Source organism: Lissotriton vulgaris, unplaced genomic scaffold (assembly GCF_964263255.1).
Source record: "Lissotriton vulgaris unplaced genomic scaffold, aLisVul1.2 SCAFFOLD_791, whole genome shotgun sequence".
Lineage (NCBI taxonomy): Eukaryota > Metazoa > Chordata > Amphibia > Caudata > Salamandridae > Lissotriton > Lissotriton vulgaris.
Window position 1 is genome coordinate 294,614 of NW_028252882.1, and position 19,732 is coordinate 314,345.

The following is a 19,732-nucleotide window of genomic DNA, read 5'->3' on the forward strand; positions in this document are numbered from 1 at the left end:
ATGACAGCTAATGAAAGCGGAGCAACCGAGAAGTTCCAGATGGAGAAATTGGACGAGTACAGCCATCGTGAACTAAAACAATTCTGTATCGAACTAGGTATCGCTACCACCGGACTAAGTACCAAAGATGATTTTAAGCAGGCCCTAGAATCTTGGGCAGAAACCGGGGCTGCCGGAACCCCCGATCAAAGCACCGCAGCAAAAACCACCACGGCCCCTGAAGGGCGAAGAACGGGTCTCTCGCAAGACGAGATCCAGGAAAGAGAAAAAACCCGACTACATGAGCTGGAAATGGCCCGACTCAAAATGGACGTTGAACTTAAGCTGGCCGAACAAAAAATCAACTTAGAGCACCTGCGTCTCCGAGAAGAAAGAGAGGAGAAACAGAGACAAAGGGAGCTCGAGGAAAAGAAACTGGCGTATGAACACGAGCGGAAACTAGCTGAGATCGATCTACGCAAGCAGAATAAAGAGGTAGGGGTGTCCGAGCAACCCCACACCCCAGGAGCAACAGAGAAAAAGGTACACATCCCCAAGGATGTCGTTCGAGAATACTTCCGAGAGGACGACATCCAGCAATGGTTTAAGGCTTATGAAATCGCTATGACTGCACACCGGATCGATAGAAGCGATTGGGGAGCCGGTCTATGGGGGAGATTCCTCAATGAGGGCCGCGACGCCCTGCTACAGCTCCCGGACCACCAGATGACCTCCTATGACCATATGAAAGCTGCACTCCTCACCCGCTATGGCCTCACACCCGAAATGTACCGTCAGAGGTTCCGAGACTGCACCCGCATCCCGGGTACAACTTGGGTGGACTATGTAAACTACTTCAGTCGAGCCTTCGAGGGCTGGATCAAAGGAAGCAAGGTCACAACCTACGAACAACTGTTCAATCTTATGGTATGGGAGCATCTGTCGAACAATTGCTTCATTGAACTCCGCCAGCACCTCCTCGACAGCAAATTAACTGATCCCCGGCAGCTCGCAGCCGAAGCTGACCGGTGGGAAATCACCAGAGTGGGCCGGAATGGGTCCTATGAACAGAACCGGAACAACAATGGTCAGCACCGTCCCCGAGGAGGAGGAGGAGGCCAAGGACGCGGAAGAGACAACGCTCCGGCCGCCCCCGCTACCAGCACCACCCCCCCCGGCCAACCGGGGCAGCACCCCGGCACGACCGGGATACCGAGCCAATGTTACGTGCCATCGATGCCAACGAGTCGGCCACTATGCAAACGACCCAAACTGCCCCCAGTACCAGAGCCCAAGACCCCGCCAAGTAGCCGCTGCTGCTCTGGGGGAGGAACAGATCTCAGAGGAACAAGAAGAATATGAGCAGGAGCATCAAGAATGGGAACCAGCCGCCATGGCTCTGGCCTGCTTAGGGGGGAGAGACATGATCCCGCGGGTCCCCCTACCCGCCAACACCCAGAAGTACAGCCAATGGGTGAGCATCAATGGACGCCAGGCCGAAGCCCTTCGTGACACCGGGGCCAGTGTGACAGCTGTCCGCTGTCACCTGGTGACCCCAGAACAGTACCTACCGAACCTTCTCTGCCCGGTACGCTCAGCCGATAACTCAGAAAGTCTGTGTCGGATGGCCTGCGTCCCCTTTGAATGGGGAGGGGTCTCCGGCATGTTGAAGGTAACGGTCCGAGACGATGCCCCCGTGGACTGCCTCCTGGGGAATGACCTGGAAAGCTCCCCATGGGCAGCCGTAGAACGAAGAGAACACCTGGGGATGTTAGGCGTCCCGGACTGGGCGTGCGTCACCACCCGGTCCATGGCCGCCCGTGCCAACCACCGCCCAGAAGAACCCGACTGGCCGGCGCCACCGCCTCCGGTCGCCCCCGCCGAAACCACCGACCGTGACGTCCCCCCAGAACCAGCTCAAACTTCCGACCTCGCTAACCTCGACCAGTGGCCTCAAGAGGGGGGGCCCACGCAAGAACAATTTCGCCAAGAACAGAAGACCTGTCCCTCCCTCGAGGGACTCCGCCAGCAAGCGCTCGCCCAAAGCGCAGGGGATACCTCCGGAACTCACTGGGTCTACTGGGACAATGATCTGCTGTACAGTGAACAAAGAATCGCAGAGCTGGGGGCCAGCCGAGTACTAGTGGTGCCCCTCCGTTTCAGAGACTTTCTGCTAAACCTGGCCCACGATGTCCCCCTGGCAGGACACCTGGGTCAAGATAAAACCTACAGTCGCCTAGTGACCCACTTCTTCTGGCCCAAAATGAGGAACGATGTACACCAGCATTGCCGATCTTGCCCCACGTGCCAAGCCAGTGGAAAGAGCGGCCGCAAACTAAAGGCCCCCCTGCAACCTTTTCCCGTGGTCACCACCCCGTTCGAGAGGGTCGGGATAGACATCGTGGGGCCCCTGGACCCACGCACAAAACAAGGCCATCGATTCATCTTGGTGCTAGCGGACCACGCCACCCGCTACCCTGAGGCTGTTCCCCTGCGGACTGTGACAGCCCCGGTAGTCGGCCGGGCTCTGATGGGGATCTTCTCCCGTGTGGGCTTCCCCCGAGAAGTCGTCAGCGACAGAGGCACGAACTTTATTTCTAAATATATGAAATCCCTCTGGCAACAGTGCGGGGTTACCTACCGATTCACGACCCCCTATCACCCTCAAGGAAACGGACTCGTTGAGCGGTTCAACCGCACGCTAAAAGGGATGATCGGGGGGTTGGAAGAGCCCCTCCGTCGCCAGTGGGATGTGCTGCTGCCGTGCCTCCTCTTCGCATATCGGGAGGTCCCTCAGAAGTCCCTGGGCTTCAGCCCGTTTGAATTGCTATATGGACACCCCGTGCGGGGGCCGCTCAGCCTAGTCAAAGAAGGCTGGGAGATGCCCCCTCTAAAGAACCCACCAGATGTCTTCCGGTACCTCCTCACCCTCCGCAACCAGACCCGGCGGTTCAGAGAGCTGGCAAAAGCTAACCTAGAGGCCAGTCAAGAGGACATGAAAAAGTGGTATGACCGGAATGCCTCATCCATTGAATTTGAACCTGGCCAACAGGTATGGGTGATGTCCCCCACCGAGCCCTGCGCCCTGCAAGACAAATGGACGGGGCCCTTCAAAGTAGTCGAACGCAAGGGCCCTGCCACCTATCTCATCGACATGGAATCTTCCCGGAACCCCCTCCGGGTCCACCACGCTAACCGACTGAAACCCCACTTTGTGCGTACAGAACTCAGCCTCCTGATGGCCACAGACAATGGGGCTGAAGAGGACTCCGAGCCCCTCCCTGACCTCCTACGGACTCGGGAGCAAGACGGCTCCGTAGATGGGGTCCGACTCTCGGAGGCCCTCACCAGAGAGCAACGCCAGGAGTGTCGAGTCCTCCTGTCACAGTTCGCCAGCCTGTTCTCCCTCACCCCAGGTGTCACTTCCTGGTGTGTGCACGATGTGGACACAGGGGACAGCCCCCCTATCCGCCACCGGGCCTACCGCGTGCCAGATCGGGTACGGGCCTGCATCCAAGAAGAAGTAGCCAAGATGCTCACGCTCGGGGTCATCGAGCCCTCAGACAGCCCCTGGGCCAGCCCTGTGGTACTGGTCCCCAAAGCAGCTGCCCCCGGCACCACACCGGAACTCCGGTTCTGCGTCGACTACCGGGGCTTGAATGCGGTCACCAGAACAGACGCACATCCCATCCCCCGGGCAGATGAACTAATCGACCGCATGGGAGCTGCCCGCTACCTCAGTATTTTCGACCTGACGGCGGGCTACTGGCAAATCGGCCTCACACCCCGGGCACAAGAACGTTCTGCCTTTTCCACCCCCGATGGCCATTACCATTTCACGGTCATGCCCTTCGGCATGAAGAATGCCCCAGCAACATTCCAACGGCTCGTCAATCAGGTCCTGGCGGGGCTCGAAGGGTTCAGCGCCGCCTACCTAGACGACATCGCTGTCTACAGCCACCATTGGTCCGAGCACCTCCACCACCTCCGAGCAGTGCTGCAAGCCCTTCAGCAAGCTGGCCTCACGATCAAGGCCAGCAAATGTCAAATTGGTCAAGGGTCTGTAACCTATCTCGGGCACCAGGTGGGAAGCGGCCTGGTGGCCCCTCTGCAGCTAAAAATTGCCGCCATCCAGTCCTGGCAGCCCCCCATCACCCAGACCGAGGTACGAGCCTTCCTGGGCCTCACGGGCTATTACCGAAGGTTCGTGAAAGACTATGGTACCATAGTGGGGCCCCTCACAGAACTCACGTCAAAAAATCAACCCAAGAAAGTCAACTGGACCCCAGAGTGTCAAGCTGCATTTGAACAATTGAAAGCCGCCATGTGTTCCGCCCCTGTGCTCCAGGCCCCCGACTACAGCCGAGAGTTCGTCGTCCAGACGGATGCCTCCGACCATGGCATTGGGGCAGTCCTGTCACAAGTGAACACCGAAGGCCTTGATCAACCGGTGGCCTTCATCAGCAGGCGACTCCTACCACGGGAACAACGCTGGAGCACCATAGAGAGGGAGGCCTTCGCTGTGGTATGGGCCCTCAAGAAGCTCCGGCCCTACCTCTTTGGCACACACTTTCGGGTGCAGACCGACCACCGACCCCTGCAGTGGCTGATGCAAATGCGGGGGGAAAACCCAAAGTTGCTACGCTGGTCCATCTCCCTACAAGGTATGGACTTCACAGTTGAACACCGGCCAGATCACGCCAACGCGGATGGCCTGTCCCGGTTCTTCCGCCTCGACGAGGAGAGTCCCCAAGAGGATGGGTAACTCTCCCCGCCTTCAGCTGGGGGGGACGCATGTTGGACAGGCCACAGGAAAGGCCGCTCCCCCCCGGCCCGACCAGGCCCGAGCCCGGTCACGCAGGTACCACGCACCACCATTGCACGTCCTCCGTCCCCTCAGGGACCCCTACCCTCGAGTATGTCGACCTCGTGGGTCCGATCCACTGCCGGCCCGCGCGCCCATCCTGGGGCGCCATCTTGGACTCTCCACCACGAGGCCGCCTGGCCCCCGATCGACCTCAACCCTGGGCCTGGCCCGGCCTCAGACATCCCGGCACCACCATCCACCCAGGAGGTGAGCGGGCTACTTGGCAAGTCAATGGGAGAAAGAGGTGTCGATGGCTCTCCCCCACCAAGTGCCGCTCGCCCATCGCCTCCCCAGGCGCTGGCTCCACCCCCCTGCTGGGTGTCTGGACTCCCTCATCCCGGACCTCCCGACCTCCAAGTGCGAGGGTCCGGACATCAAAGCACACCAGCCCTATAACTGGGGCAGCTCCAGAGCAGGAAGGAGTTGTATCTTGGAGTCGAGAGACGCAAAGAAGAACTCATCCTGGACGGACTACTGGCGCTGCCGTAGCTCTGTCTTGTGCACCATCGTCTTGTCTGCTGGCGCTGCCGCAACCTTTTGCAACCTTCATATCCTTCATCGTCGTCGGGACCTGCTGGCGTGGCCGCGGACCGTTTGTAACCGTCATCTTCATCGGAACCTGCTGGCTCCGCCGCGGACCGTCGCTTCCTTCGTCCATCTCGGGACCTGCTGGCTCCGCCGCGGCCCGATCATCTAGAACGCCGAGCTCGAGGATTGAGAGCTATTTCCATCTTTTGGTGATAAGACTGTCCCGCTACCCTTTCCCTAAACCAGAGACCAGAATCGAGGGGACCCCTGAGTCCAGACCTCCTTGTACCATCTCATCGTAACGTAAAGAATTGCCTATAAAGTCTCGTTGAACTTTAACCTTGTGGGGTGTCCGTCTGTGGGGGGGAAGTTACTTGTCTGTACAATCGCTGGAGACGGCTCTCCCCGGAGACCTCTCCCCTTATCCTCGGCCGACCCTCCCGGTCCGTCTAACACACCTGTCTCCTGAGACACCAGGTGTGAAGTGTGCCCATAAACAACTGCCCCCTAGAGAAACCAGGTGCGAAGTGTGGCCAAGAAATCACCTGGTTCCTGAGACACCAGGTGTGAAGTGTGCCCAGAAACACCTGCTCCCCTGAGACACCAGGTGTGAAGTGCGCCCAGAAATGCCTGCCCCCCTGAGACACCAGGTGTGAAGTGTGCCCAGAAACACCTGCCTCCTGAGACACCAGATGTGATGTGCGCCCAGAAACACCTGTCTCCTGAGACACCAGATGTAAAGTGTGCCCAGAAAAACCTGTCCCCTAGAGACACCAGGTGTGAAGTGTGCGCAGAAACACCTGCCCCCCGAGACACCAGGTGGAAGTGTGCCCAGAAACACCTGTCTCCCGACACACCAGGTGTGAAGTGTGCCCAGAAACACCTGCCCCCTAGAGACACCAGGTGTGAAGTGGGCCCAGAAACACCTGTCTATTGAGACACCAGGTGGGAAGTGTGCCCAGAAACACCTGCCCCCTTAGACACCAGGTGTGAAGTGTGTCCAGAAACACCTGTCTCCTGAGACACCAAGTGTGAAGTGTGCACAGAAACACCTGTCTCCTGAGACACCTGGTGTGAAGTGCGCCCAGAAACACCTGTCTCTTAGACACCAGGTGTGAAGTGCGCCCAGAAACGCCTGCTTCCCTGAGACACCAGGTGTGAAGTGTGCCCAGAAACATCTGTCTCCTGAGACACCTGGTGTGGAGTGTTCCCGGAAACACCTGTCTCTAGAGACACGAGGTGCAAAGTGCGTCCAGAAATGCCTGCCCCCCTGAGACACCAGGTGTGAAGTGTGCCCAGAAACACCTGTCTCCTGACACACCAGGTGTGAAGTGTGCCCAGAAACACCTGCCCCCTAGAGACACCAGGTGTGAAGTGGGCCCAGAAACACCTGTCTATTGAGACACCAGGTGGGAAGTGTGCCCAGAAACACCTGCCCCCTTAGACACCAGGTGTGAAGTGTGCCCGGAAACACCTGTCTCTAGAGACACCAGGTGCAAAGTGCGTCCAGAAATGCCTGCCCCCCTGAGACACCAGGTGTGAAGTGTGCCCAGAAACACCTGCCTCCTGGGACACCAGGTGTAAAGTGAGCCCAGAAATGCCTGCCCCCCTGAGACACCAGGTGTGAAGTGTGCCTAGAAACACCTGTCTCCTGAGACACCAGGTGTGAAGTGCACCCAGAAACGCCTGCCCCCCTGATACACCAGGTGTGAAGTTTGCCCAGATACACCTGCCCCCTGAGACACCAGGTGTGAAGTGTGCCCAAAAACACCTGTCTGTTGAGACACCAGGTGTGAAGTTTGCCCAGAAACACCTGCCCCCTGAGACACCAGGTGTGAGGTGTGCCCAGAAACACCTCTCTCCTAAGACACCAGGTGTGAAGTGTGCCCAGAAACACCTATCTCCTGAGACACCAGGTGTGAAGTGTGCCTAGAAACACCTGCCCCCTGAGACACCAGGTGTGAAGTGTGCACAGAAACACATGCCTCCTGAGACACCAGGTGTGACGTGCGCCCAGAAACACCTGTCTGCTGTGACAGCAGGTGTGAAGTGTGCCCAGAAACACCTGCCCCCTAGAGACACAAGGTGTGAAGTGTGCCCAGAAACACCTGCCCCGGAGACACCAGGTGTGAAGTGTGCCCAGAAATACCTTCCCCTGACACACAATGTGTGAAGTATGCCCAGAAAGACCTGTCTCTTGAGACACCAGGTGTGAAGTGTGCCCAGAAACACCTGCCCCCTGAGACACCAGGTGTGAAGTGTGCCCAGAAACACCTGCCTCCTGAGACTCCAGGTGTGACGTGCATCCAGAAACATCGACCCCCTGAGACACCACTTGTGAAGTGGGCCCAGAAACACCTGTCCCTGAGACACCAGGTGTTGAGTGTGCCCAGAAACACCTGTCTCCCGAGACACCAGGTGTGAAGTGTGCCCAGAAACAACTGCCCCCTGAGACACCAGGTGTGAAGTGTGCCCAGAAACACCTGGCCCCTGAAACACCAGGTGTGAAGTGCGCCCAGAAACATCTGCCCCCCTGAGACACCAGGTGTGAAGTGCGCCCAGAAACACCTGCCACCCCCTGAGACACCAAGTGTGAAGTGCTCCCAGAAACACCTGCCCCCCTGAGACACCAGGTGTGAAGTGTGCCCAGAAACACCTGTCTCCTGAGACACCAGGTGTGTAGTGCGCCCATAAACGCCTGCCCGCCCCCCCCCGAAACACCAGGTGTGAACTGTGCCCAGAAACACCAGCCTCCTGAGACACCAGGTTTGAAGAGCGTCCAGAAACACCTGCCTACTGAGACGCCAGATGTGAAGTGTGCCCAGAAACACCTGCCTCCAGGGACACCAGGTGTGAAGTGTGCCCAGAAACACCTGTCTCCTGAGACACCAGGTGTGTAGTGCGCCCATAAACGCCTGCCCGCCCCCCCCCCCCGAAACACCAGGTGTGAACTGTGCCCAGAAACACCAGCCTCCTGAGACACCAGGTTTGAAGAGCGTCCAGAAACACCTGCCTACTGAGACGCCAGATGTGAAGTGTGCCCAGAAACACCTGCCTCCAGAGACACCAGGTGTGAAGTGCACCCAGCAAAATGCCTGCCCCACCCCTCTCCCCCCCCCGAGACACCAGGTGTGACAGATGCCCATAAATACCTGCCCCCTGAGACACAGGAGTGAAGTGTGCCCAGAAAGGCCTGCCCCCAGAGAGAGACCTCAGAGACAACAAGTCTCCAGAAAAGCCTCTCCAGTGAAGACTATTCAGAAACACCTGCCCCCACAGACCTCACAGATAACAACTTCCAGAAAGTTCTTTCTGTAGAAACCTCAGGGATTAGGATAAGAAGTGCATAAACACATGTTCCTAGAATCCCAAATGACCACAATTTCCAGAAACACCTGACTGTAGAAACCCCGGATAAGAAGGCAGTCCAGAAACACCTATCCGCAGAGAACCCAGGGAAGAAGGCTGTTCAGAAACAACTGTCTGTTGCGGCTGCAGGGAGGAAGGCGGTCCAGAAATGCATGTCTGTAGGTCCAGCTGTGACATAAAGAGATGCATGGTCTACATAGTGTGCACTTTGCTGACTTCCTTTCCCATCAACCTCTTGTGTTTCGACTTCAACATGCTCCTATTGACCTAACCTCTATTCGCAACTCCCCCCTAGCAATCATCCCTATATGATCACTGCGCTGACCCTCTCCTCTAGGGAACCTCATGGTCCATGTGAAAACACAACCTGAAAATAAATATTTTTAAAAATCATAGACTCCAAAATATAGACTATTAAACTATCCACAATAACTATCCCCACAAAAATAATGAAATATCCTTGGCCAACACTAACATCTAATTACTGGAGTTAGAGTGGTCATTCATTTACATTTTCAATAGGTAGCTTGTTTAACTGCATTTAACAATGAAACATAAGTCGAAATTTTAGTAGAGAGATATTTGTGTAAGACCAGAATTTTGAAAATATTTATTTTGGAGTCTTTGGGGACTATTCACCAAGGTAAACCCCGTCACGAGTACATTTACATGTGTAAGTGTAGTCTTACATTTTTTTACTACCTTTACTACTTTTTGCTAATCATCATTTACAAGTTAAAGATACCCAAAAATGTAAACATACATTTCCTTACCCCGTGAAACAAGCAGTACAGTCAATAAAATATCATATTCAACCATACAATTACTACTAGTAGTGCCTTAACAACCATATTTGATGTTAATAAAGCTTTGCAACGACCTCTGGAAACGGGGCAGAGATCTCCATAGGGTAACGTACAGGTACAATTTGAAAAGGTTATTAAAGTTTTTAAAAAATCGTTTACAATATTTGTAAGTTGAATGTTAATGCACATTCTTTTAATATACATATTTTAAATATCAATACTTAAAAAATGCTACATCCTAACTACATTTTAAATTAAAAAAAAATGTATTTAAGTGTATTACATTCAAATTATTTAAAACAAGCAGAATTATTTCTCCTCATCCAAGAGACATGTCATTTTCTTGACAAGTCACACTTGCTCCCTCCAATCTCCCACCACGAATCAAGACGATGTGACTGATTCACATATGCTTTTTAAGTGTAGGAAGCAGTATAGGACTACTCCCTTAACTACTCATACAAGCGTTTGATGTTTTGGGGCTGATCCACAGACTCCCTACTATTAAAAATTCAAGAGGAAATAAAAAAAATAAAAAATAATAAAAAAATAAATTAAAAAAATTCAAGAGGGTACAGTTGTTTCTATTTGTACTAGGAGTGTATGAATATTCCTTAATAATCACATTTTATTCCCATTTTAGATGTTTTGTAGGCAATTCACAAGGGCATGTAATAATAAGTAAAATAGTTTTACATAAGTACTCTTTTACATACTCATACAAAATGGTTTTCTGATTGGGCCACCATGTGTTAAAACCTCTGACAAAGATTCAAATTATTCAACTGTTCCCACATATTAGGATGCTCGTGTCTTTCTTAAAATCCTTCACCTTGTAGAACAGAATCTAATAATGTATGGGCCTCCCTTAAATAGCATCCTTTTTTAATGTACTCTGACCGGTGTTTAAGGGCTTAGTTGTTGTGAATAACAACATTGGCCATTGGGAAGAGGTGAGATGTAAGAACGCAAGAAAGCAAGTTGGTAAAGCCATTATTCCACAGATAATGCCCACCCCTTCAAGCGATCAGTGCTATTATAAATTGTATTGAAACAAATTGATATTTGTACATTCCACACAAAATGCATGATAAAGGTTGCCCGACTAACCGCCTTTTTACCAGGTGTTAAAGTCCTTAGACTTCCTTTGGTTAAACCATTAGGTTTAACATTGCCTTTCTGTTCTTCTTTGATAGAGATAGCTTCAGGGTGAAATGTCAGGCTAGCTTGAGGGTGAAAGGTCAAACAATACAGCATCTTGCTTTTAAGGATTGGTGGATTCCAAGGGAAATCCATGCCTACCCAAGGGTGCCGGAAGGTATGGACGTATAGATGGAAATGGGGGTCACATGACCAGCAAATGACTTACCACCATGTGGTTAATGGAGACCCAGCAGTCCTCCGGGAAGTCCTGCAGCATTGGGACCAGGAACTGCAGGCAGCCGTCCCAGTGACACAGCAGCAGCATCATGCCAATCAAGTTAAAGATCCGCACCACCGCGCTGGCGAGGTCGTAGGTCATGTGGAAAATCTAGCCAATGTGCAAAGGAAGGAGAAGAAAGAAGCCAAAAAAAGGTTAGTAGGTGGATGCAAAGGATAAAGATGGATTTAATGTAGTCCCTATGTGGGAAGACAGACTAGGTAACTGCCCAACCGGACAGGTCTTCTGGTTCTTATCTGTAGACATATAATGGACCTAATTGGAACAGGTGTCTGCAGGTGGTGATCACTGGCACACATTTTTGAGGCCCAAGACTCCATCAGACAATAGCATAGAGCAAGAGTGAGAAATGTGAAAAGAGAATGTAGAGAAATATAGGAAAACACTGACAAAGATAGAAAGTAGAAATGAAAAACAGCTGCAAGAGTGAGCTAAAGAGACTGGAAGAGTGATGGGGCAAAGACATATGAGGTGGAATCAGACCTGGCAGCCCTGTGTTTTCAACGGCCTCGGCTTTCGGCAGCGCCGGCAGCAGCCACCTGCGAGACACGTGTGACTCCTGCACTTAGTGGTTTACAAATTAGACACTGCTTGCAGGCATTGTCTCAAGGGAAATGAGCAAGCTATGTGGGTTAATTTGCAGGTAACATAACCTTGATTTCTAACTGTAGGCAACAACCAGATGGAATGGGCCTTTGCATTTTCCAAATTTCTAGGAAATTGAGCAGAATGGATGAGTCTAATGGGCATATTAGAAGGGTACACAGTTCACAGGATGAGAGGGGCAGAAAGGCGAGTAAAGGTCATCTTCCCCTGAGGGATTTCCAAACTAGATGTGTCAAGGGGTTCTAGTCTTCGGCAAAGGACAGATAGGGCCTATCTGCAGAGGAATTGGTCTGACCGGATTGGTTGGGTCTTATGTTGGAGTTGGGGGTCCATCTGCAAGGCAATGGAGGTAAGAAATTGGTCTGCTGTGCTCCTACAAGTGAGATAAACAGGACAAATGGGTGCAGCGGCGCTACTGTGTAAAGCCAGGTGATATGACCCGCTGACCTGTATCTTTTTGGAAATGGGCAAGCCAGGTAGATCTAACCCTCCCTAGTGTGGTTCAGACTTGTTCAAATTCTATGTTTCTGTCTTACATGGGGGGAAAATGTCCTTTCAAACAACAAAACCCATCATAGAGAATACTGCTAGTGGCAAAGAATGTATGTGCCGTACTGCTATGGGTACACACCTCTTCCCACTGATGGATGTACCGGATCAACCGGGAGAGCCGCAGCAGCCTCAGCAGGCTAAGAATTTTGGTGAAGCGCACAATGCGCAAGGCCCGCGCGGTCTTGTAGACCTCCGAGTCTACAGGCGTCTCCAGGTCAACGATGAGGAAGATGTAGTCCACAGGGATGGAGGATACAAAGTCCACGAGGAACCAGCTGCGCAAGTACTTCATCTTGATGGTGTGCGGCTCCAGAATGATCTCGGTGTTGTCCTCCACCACGATGCCCGTCCGGAAGTTCAGGACCAGGTCGGCCAAGAAGAAGGTGTCAGAGAGGACATTGAAGACGATCCAGGGTGGGGTGTTCTCGTCTTTGAAGAAGGTGATTCCCACGGGGAGGATAATCAAGTTGCCCACCATCAGAAGCAGCATGATGAGATCCCAGTAAAACCTGCAGGAAGCCGGGGCAGGGTAAAGGGGGACAGGACGAGAAGTCCAGAAAGAGGGACAGGAAGGGAGAGAGGGAGGTGGAAAGAGAAGACACAAGAACAAGAGAAGTAAGTGAAAGGAACTGGAAAAAATGGAGACTACGAGTAGGGGTCTACTACTTAAGCTACACACATAACTCACCACACCACCTATAGGTTGACTTTACTCTACATATATAGGCAAGAATTTCAAACAGGCTTGTATTGCTGATTGGCGGCGGCTCCTCTGCAATGGCAGAGGAGTGTCGCCCCACTCATTGCAGAAGAAAAATAAAATGATAATAAAATGATTTTATTATTATTTTATTTTTCTCTGTTAGCCGATGCTACCGAGTCAAGTGCTGGGCAGGCCGGGCATCCTGTGTGACAGCTAGCAGGGGGAGGAGGAGTAGTTGGGCACTGTAAGTGCCCATGATGGTTTGGCTGGCCATCTTAGGCCAGCCAACTGTCATGCGCACTTTGATTTCTCCAACCCAGCTGTATTGTACAGTTGGGTGGAGAAACGGCTAAGGCTACCAGTCACTTACTGAGCATCTAACCAGGCCTCTCAGACCAATCATGGTGCTGCTCTCATGCTGAGAGCAGTGTCTGGATTGGCTGGGAGTGGCCCATGGACTTCCTCATACTTCTTCTCCGAGGCAGCTGGCAGCGGGAGCAGCAGCGTGAGGTAAGTGTTTCTTAAATTATTATTATCTCCACCCTCTGGCGCAACCCCACTAGTTTTGTGTGGCATTAGTTTTATGTCAAGCATGCATGCTTCTGATAGAGCCTGAGTCAGGTGCATACCAAACCATGCTTGGCATGTGACTACTCAGTTGCATAATGCAAAATGATGGGGAGGGCCTGCAGAACAACAACAGAGGTGTGACTACGTGAAAAGCTAATTAAACAAAATGTGCTCAAAAGAATTTATATTGTGGTGTCTATTTTTGTGTCTCTATACTGTACGTATAAATGTGTGCACAAAACGTCATACACACACCCACATGCACAAGCATGAAGTACTTTATCTCTATCTCCCCTTAAGGAACCAAAACCCCCTTTGAGGACACCTCCCAAGGGAACTAATATCCCAAGTATTTCGCAGGAGGGAAGGAAAAATCTGTCTTTTTTATGAAGGACCCTCACTCACCACTAGTTGGTGACATGCATCATCATTGGGTCCCCGCTGGGGTGGCCGAATACCCCCCCCAGCGTGCTACAACGCCTGATTACAGCGGAGCGGGATGTGGTGAGTGCAACAGTGCCCAAATTAGAATGTGATTATAACTATGTGTGCAGAATTTAAAAAATGCAGAAATTCATAGGCCTTATGCTGAATGGGGCACCCAAGGTTGCAAGGACCTGTGTTATGCCCCTGACCACGCCCCACTCCGCACAGGCCCTCTCAGACCTTGCAAAAGGACTTACTTGTCACAGAATGGTGCAATTTTATACAGGCAAGTCCCCAGAGTGAAGGGCTCCATGCACAGCGTTGGCTATGTCGCGGATAAAAAGGCTACGGTAGCCCGGATGGAGAGAAAATTAACTAGGCGAGAAAAATAAAACTCAAAATGTCCTCTGAGATGAAAGCGTGACCTTTTACGTACGTAAATTTAATTATATACAGCCACACTCGTCCGACAATATCATCGACTGATGCAAATGTTATGACTTTAATTTAATTTCCTGGACCTTGACACAAAATGGAATTAGACATGAAAAGCCTTCCTGGAAGGATACTTCTCCAATATCAGCTTATCCTTCTAACCATGTGTGTTTCAGGATCTATCATTTTATTGTGAAGCCGCAGATACCAACATCCGAGCACATCTTCTGATCAGCTACTTGTCTGTATCACTGAAGTGCCTCACACCTGTATCCTAGCACTTAAACATGATTTTCAAGGCTTTGACTTGACCCTGGGGCAACATGAATGCTATAAAAATAACATAAAGCCCATAAACAATTCTATTTGTTGTATGTGTGCTGCAGGATCCATAAAACAATATTATCACAATTTGATAGATACAGCATACAAGCATATAATAAAACAGCTTGAAAGGCCACCCCTGGACCTCATAAAGTGCTGCAATGCCATACTAATGTGGGGTTTGGTGTTCTACAAATGCCAGTGCCAATAAAAAACAATAACAAAACATAGCATAAAAGACATATATCATAAAACATTATATAGTACATGTGATAACATAAGCACATATGATAATAAAATAACAACACCTATGCCTTCTCCCTTATTAGAAACTTTACTGAAGTGGACTCATGCTGCTACTGAACTGTAGTTGGGAGAAAAGCAGTACGTTTTATGTTTAGTATTAGAAAGTGGCTAAGCCAAGACACTAATGGCTACAACGGTCGACCTCCAAGCTGGGAAAATTGGGTGTGAGTCTCGACAGGGACGCTCAACATCCTGTGATTCTGGGCAAATCACTCAATCTCCCGGTGCCAAACAAAATGAATGGGTCCAGCTGTAATGCAACTGGTGCTCAGGTAAAGCGCTCTGATACCTCAGGGTCGAGTTTGCGATATAAAACACCCCAAAATAAAAAATTGCTGAGTAACTACAGGAACCACGAGGAGGAAGACGGTTGCACAAATGGGGTTTAATAAACTAATATTTATAGTAACTGAGGAAATGGTGCATCAACTGGTGGTACTGACACAGTTGGTAAGTAGCCACAAGTTTTTTATTTATTTATCGAGTTTTAACTTGACCCCAGGCTGATGGAAAATTAACAAAAGGTCACTGTGTTACCAAGGGTCACTGATAGTGGCTCGGCCGCAGCACAAGGTGTAATACTTAGTTTGAGTGTGATAAGTCCATATTAACTACATTTTTATAGTCAAAATAGTACAATACTTTGTATATTGTCTTTGTTAATATCTGCTTAATTTGCCAGCGGCTATGGTGCTCAAGGATAAGCAGTGCTTAATTTGTAAAACAACAAATGCCAGACCCTTCTCAAAAGACCACTGCAGCTTGCACCACCCATTGCCCCATCCAGCACTGCCAGTGCCAGTATCAACTCAGCTTCTAACCACTACACTTGTGTGTGATAATTCGGACGATTCCAGGTCAGGCAAAACTTAAAAATGGCCTGGATGGCTGCTAATTTTTAATGTATATTGAATTATGAAACTCTTGACAATGTGCTTACCTGATAAATAGATAAATACTGGCACCAAGTGGTGGACTGTCATAAGTGCCGGCGCAGAGGATTACGTTCTGGTGCTGAGCCCTGCTAAACACTAGCTCAAATTAAGCAGCAGGGATAAAATCACTGGTGCTCATGTAAATCTCTCTGATACATTCGGGTCGAGTTTGTGCTACATAAAAGAAAAAAAGAAAAAAATGGCATCCACCCCAGCACAAATCTTTATTGAGTACCATGAATAAATGTAGCAAGAAAAGAAGCTTTGTATTGGATGCACAGATATACACAGGCAAGACCGTCATTTATCGGTAGTTACTATCGGTTCAACATGCATAACTGAAAGTTGGAAATAGAGATGACTCCCTAGAATATCGAGGTAGGAATCTCAATGGCATACTATATCGAAATGTATGTAAGTATAGATGTTCTACACTTAAGTCCACATATATGTACCTTGCATATATATATATATATATATTCAAGGTACATAGATGTAAAGCTAAAAATGGTAAATCTATACTTGCTCTATTTGAACTTACTTTTTTATATTTTGTCCCTCAATATTCTGCCCACAATAGTATCTCAGTATTTAGCCACGATATTCCGTACTACATTCGCAAATGGTTGGTAGACTGCAGGTTCATGGGGTAACTAGTAGTGTGGCAAAAGACCAGGAATGAGATATTACGCTGGGTGAATCATGGCCTAATGGGGCAGGGCTTCACAAAAATGTATTCAGGAGGAGCCTTGACAACCTGAGCTATGCAATATTAGAGCACTGGGATGTTGAATACTCCATTGAAGACAATGGAGTACTCCGGGCTTCTAATGGCCGTTAGAAGCCTGGAGCATCAACATTCCAATGTTTAACAATGGCCTCACAGAGCCGGAGGGGATTTCAACCCCCTCGGGCTCCATGAGGCCTTAGTTTTACAAATTAGAACATTCTGCCCTCTAGGGGAGGAATGATCTAATAGCTTTAAAGCCCTCAGAAGCAGGCTCTACCGCCCATTAAAGGCCCGTCCCATGTTAACACTGAAGCCGGCCTTTAATGGCCGATAGAACCTGCTATGGCAGGCTCTAAGGCTATATTAGAGCATTGGAATGTTGAGCACTCCATTGAAGGAACTGGAGTGCTCCGGGCTTCTAATGGCTGGTAGAAGCCCGGAGCATCACCATTCCAATGTTTTCCTTTCACAGCTGTTGCTGTGAATAAGGGCTCCAAGGAGCCTGAAGGATTTTAACTCCCTCGGACTCCGTGAGGCCTTTCTTTTACCAATTAGAAAATTCTACTCTCTAGGGGCGGAATGTTAAAATAGCCACATAGCCTTCCGTAGCGGGCTATACCTGCCATTAAAAGCCCGCTCCCTTGTTAAAGGTCCTCGCCTTCGTCTCGGGCCTTTTTTCACTGGAGCTGGCCTTTAATGGCCGGTATAGCCTGTTATAGAGGGCTATATGGCTATATTGCAACATTTGAATGTTGAGAGCTCCATTGATGACAAAGGTGTAGCTTAGGACTTATAATGGCTGGTATAAGCCCAGAGCGACAACATTCCAGAGGTTCCACTCAGCCTTTCATCCTTTTGAGGTCAGTGAAAGGAGTACTATTAAGTTGTATAACAATGAAGATGTGTTATTCAATGCCAAGGGGTGAACATGTACCTTTCAAATACATATGTTATGTTAAAGTGTGGTAATGTTTTTTTCGTACAGCAAGCCTATGGAAAAATGGAAAGAAATAAAAGCCTGTCAAATCAGGGACAGCAGAGTGAATAATGCATTGTACCAGGAAAGATGCTCTTTGGGCCTGATTGCTGCGGCTTAATCAGTCCCTAAGAGGAAAATGCGCTCTTGGAGAGGTCAGGACAAGTCATACAGGCATGCAGGCAGACAAACAGGAGGAGAGAGGTGGGGTAAGGAGGTGACAGAGGCAACAAGGAGAGGGGAAACTATCCAAGGGCAACAGAGATAGGAGAAATGGAGAGAAGGAAAGTAAGAGGGGAAATGTGAATAACAGAAATAGATTGCCACAGAGCGGTAGATACTGCGGGGCAAGGAAGGACGAGGGACAGAGCGACAAGCGTAGAATAGGGAGATGGGGTGGATTGAAGTACAAGATGAGAGATTAGGTAAAGGGAAGGCAAGGACAACAGAGACTTTTAAAAAAACGGATGCTTGATGGTGGGTCCCCTCCTTCCTAAGAAGGCCACCTCCCTTTCTTCTACTCCATTCTCTCTCCTCTTTTTTTCACTTTTTTTTGTCTATATATTCTAGCAAGTTAATCTGGACTGGACCACCTCCTTCCTCTCTGGCAGAACCCAGAGCGTCCGCCTCCCCCCTTTCTGCTCCGAAGCCACCGAGATCATCTGCAGCATACCCCAGGGCTCATCCCTCAGCCCAACATTGTTCAACATCTACATGGCACCGCTCGCCCACGTCGCCCGACTGCACGACCTCAACATCATCTCCTATGCTGACGACACCCAGCTGATCCTCTCCCTCACCAAGGAACCCTTCACCGCCAAAACCAACCTCCACGAAAGACTGAAAGCCGTCGCCGAGTGGATGAAGAACAGCCGACTGAAGCTAAACTCGGACAAGACGGAAGTCCTCATCCTTGGCTCCAATCCCTCGGCCTGGGACGACTCCTGGTGGCCGACCCCACTGGGAACAGCTCCAAACCCACCCACCACGCACGCAACCTAGGGTTCATCCTCGACTCTACTCTCTCCATGACAAAACAGGTCAACGTCGTCTTGTCCTCCTGCTTTAACACCCTCTGCATGCTCTGCAAGATCTACAGGTGGATCACCCCTGAAACAAGAAGAACGGTCACCCAGACCCTTGTCAGTAGCAGGTTGGACTACGGAAACACCCTCTACGCAGGAGCTTCGGTCAAACTCCTGAAATGACTCCAACGCATTCAAAACTCCTCCGTACGCCTGATCCTCGACATCCCTTGCCGCAGCCACATCACACCCCACCTGAGAGACCTGCAGTGGCTCCCGGTCAACAAGAATATCACCTTCAAGCTCCTCATCCATGCACACAAAGCACTCCACAACACCAGACTAGCATACCTCAACAGACGACTCAGCTTCTACACCCCCAACCGCCAGCTCCGCTCCTCCAACCTCACCCTCACCACAGTCACCCGCATCCGAGGAGCAACCTCCAGTGGCAGATCGTTCTCCCACCTCGCCGCCAAAACCTGGAACACCCTCCCCATCCCCCTACGGCAGACCCAGGACCTATTAACCTTCAGATGACTCCTCAAGACCTGGCTATTCGATCAGTAGCAGCCTCCCCCCTCTGCAGCGCCTTGAGACCCCCACAGGTAAGTAGTGCACTTTACAAATGTTCTGATTGATTGATATGACCTCTTTGTTGCTCTTCCTTTGCCTAATTTAAAATGAGAGGCTGCTGCGCCTTATAAACACATCCACACCAAGCACTTTAGCCATACAAACCGCTCCTTCGCCAACTACATCCGGTTGTAGTTGACCCAAACCTTCAAGGAACACAGTTGGCCTGGTCCCCACAGGGCAGGAGTGAGGGTCTAATTAATCAAAGCGAGACACGGACTTGGAGTAATTCAATTACCGGTAAGTAACTGAGGCATTACCCAGAAATATAAGCTCTGCGCAGAGCTACTTTGGGGTATACTAAAGGTTTTGACGCAAAGAGAGAAAGAGCGCGCACATAGTGTCCGCTCGCCTTGCGTAGGAGACACTCGCTCTAGCCCCAAAAAAAAGGTGAACCAACGCTGGAATCACCGCTCAATACCGACCCTGCTATATCTTCCAGACCAACTAAACGAGATCTGCAATGTGGATTCACCTGGATGAAGTCTCCGAGTTTAGAGTTCCAACCTCTCTGTTTG

The 19,732-nt window shown here is 50.4% G+C and overlaps 1 protein-coding gene across 1 annotated transcript in view; it reads right to left on the reverse strand.

Moving 5' to 3' along the window:
• LOC147661226 (potassium/sodium hyperpolarization-activated cyclic nucleotide-gated channel 3-like) overlaps positions 1–19,732 on the reverse strand; it is a 152,848-nt gene that overhangs the window by 61,745 nt on the left and 71,371 nt on the right. The window contains exons 2-3 of the mRNA XM_086951223.1: positions 12,228–12,657; positions 10,919–11,080 (exon numbers count right to left, since the gene is read on the reverse strand). Coding sequence (XP_086807349.1) covers positions 10,919–11,080; positions 12,228–12,657 — 592 coding nt within the window. The remainder of the gene's footprint in view (positions 1–10,918; positions 11,081–12,227; positions 12,658–19,732) is intronic.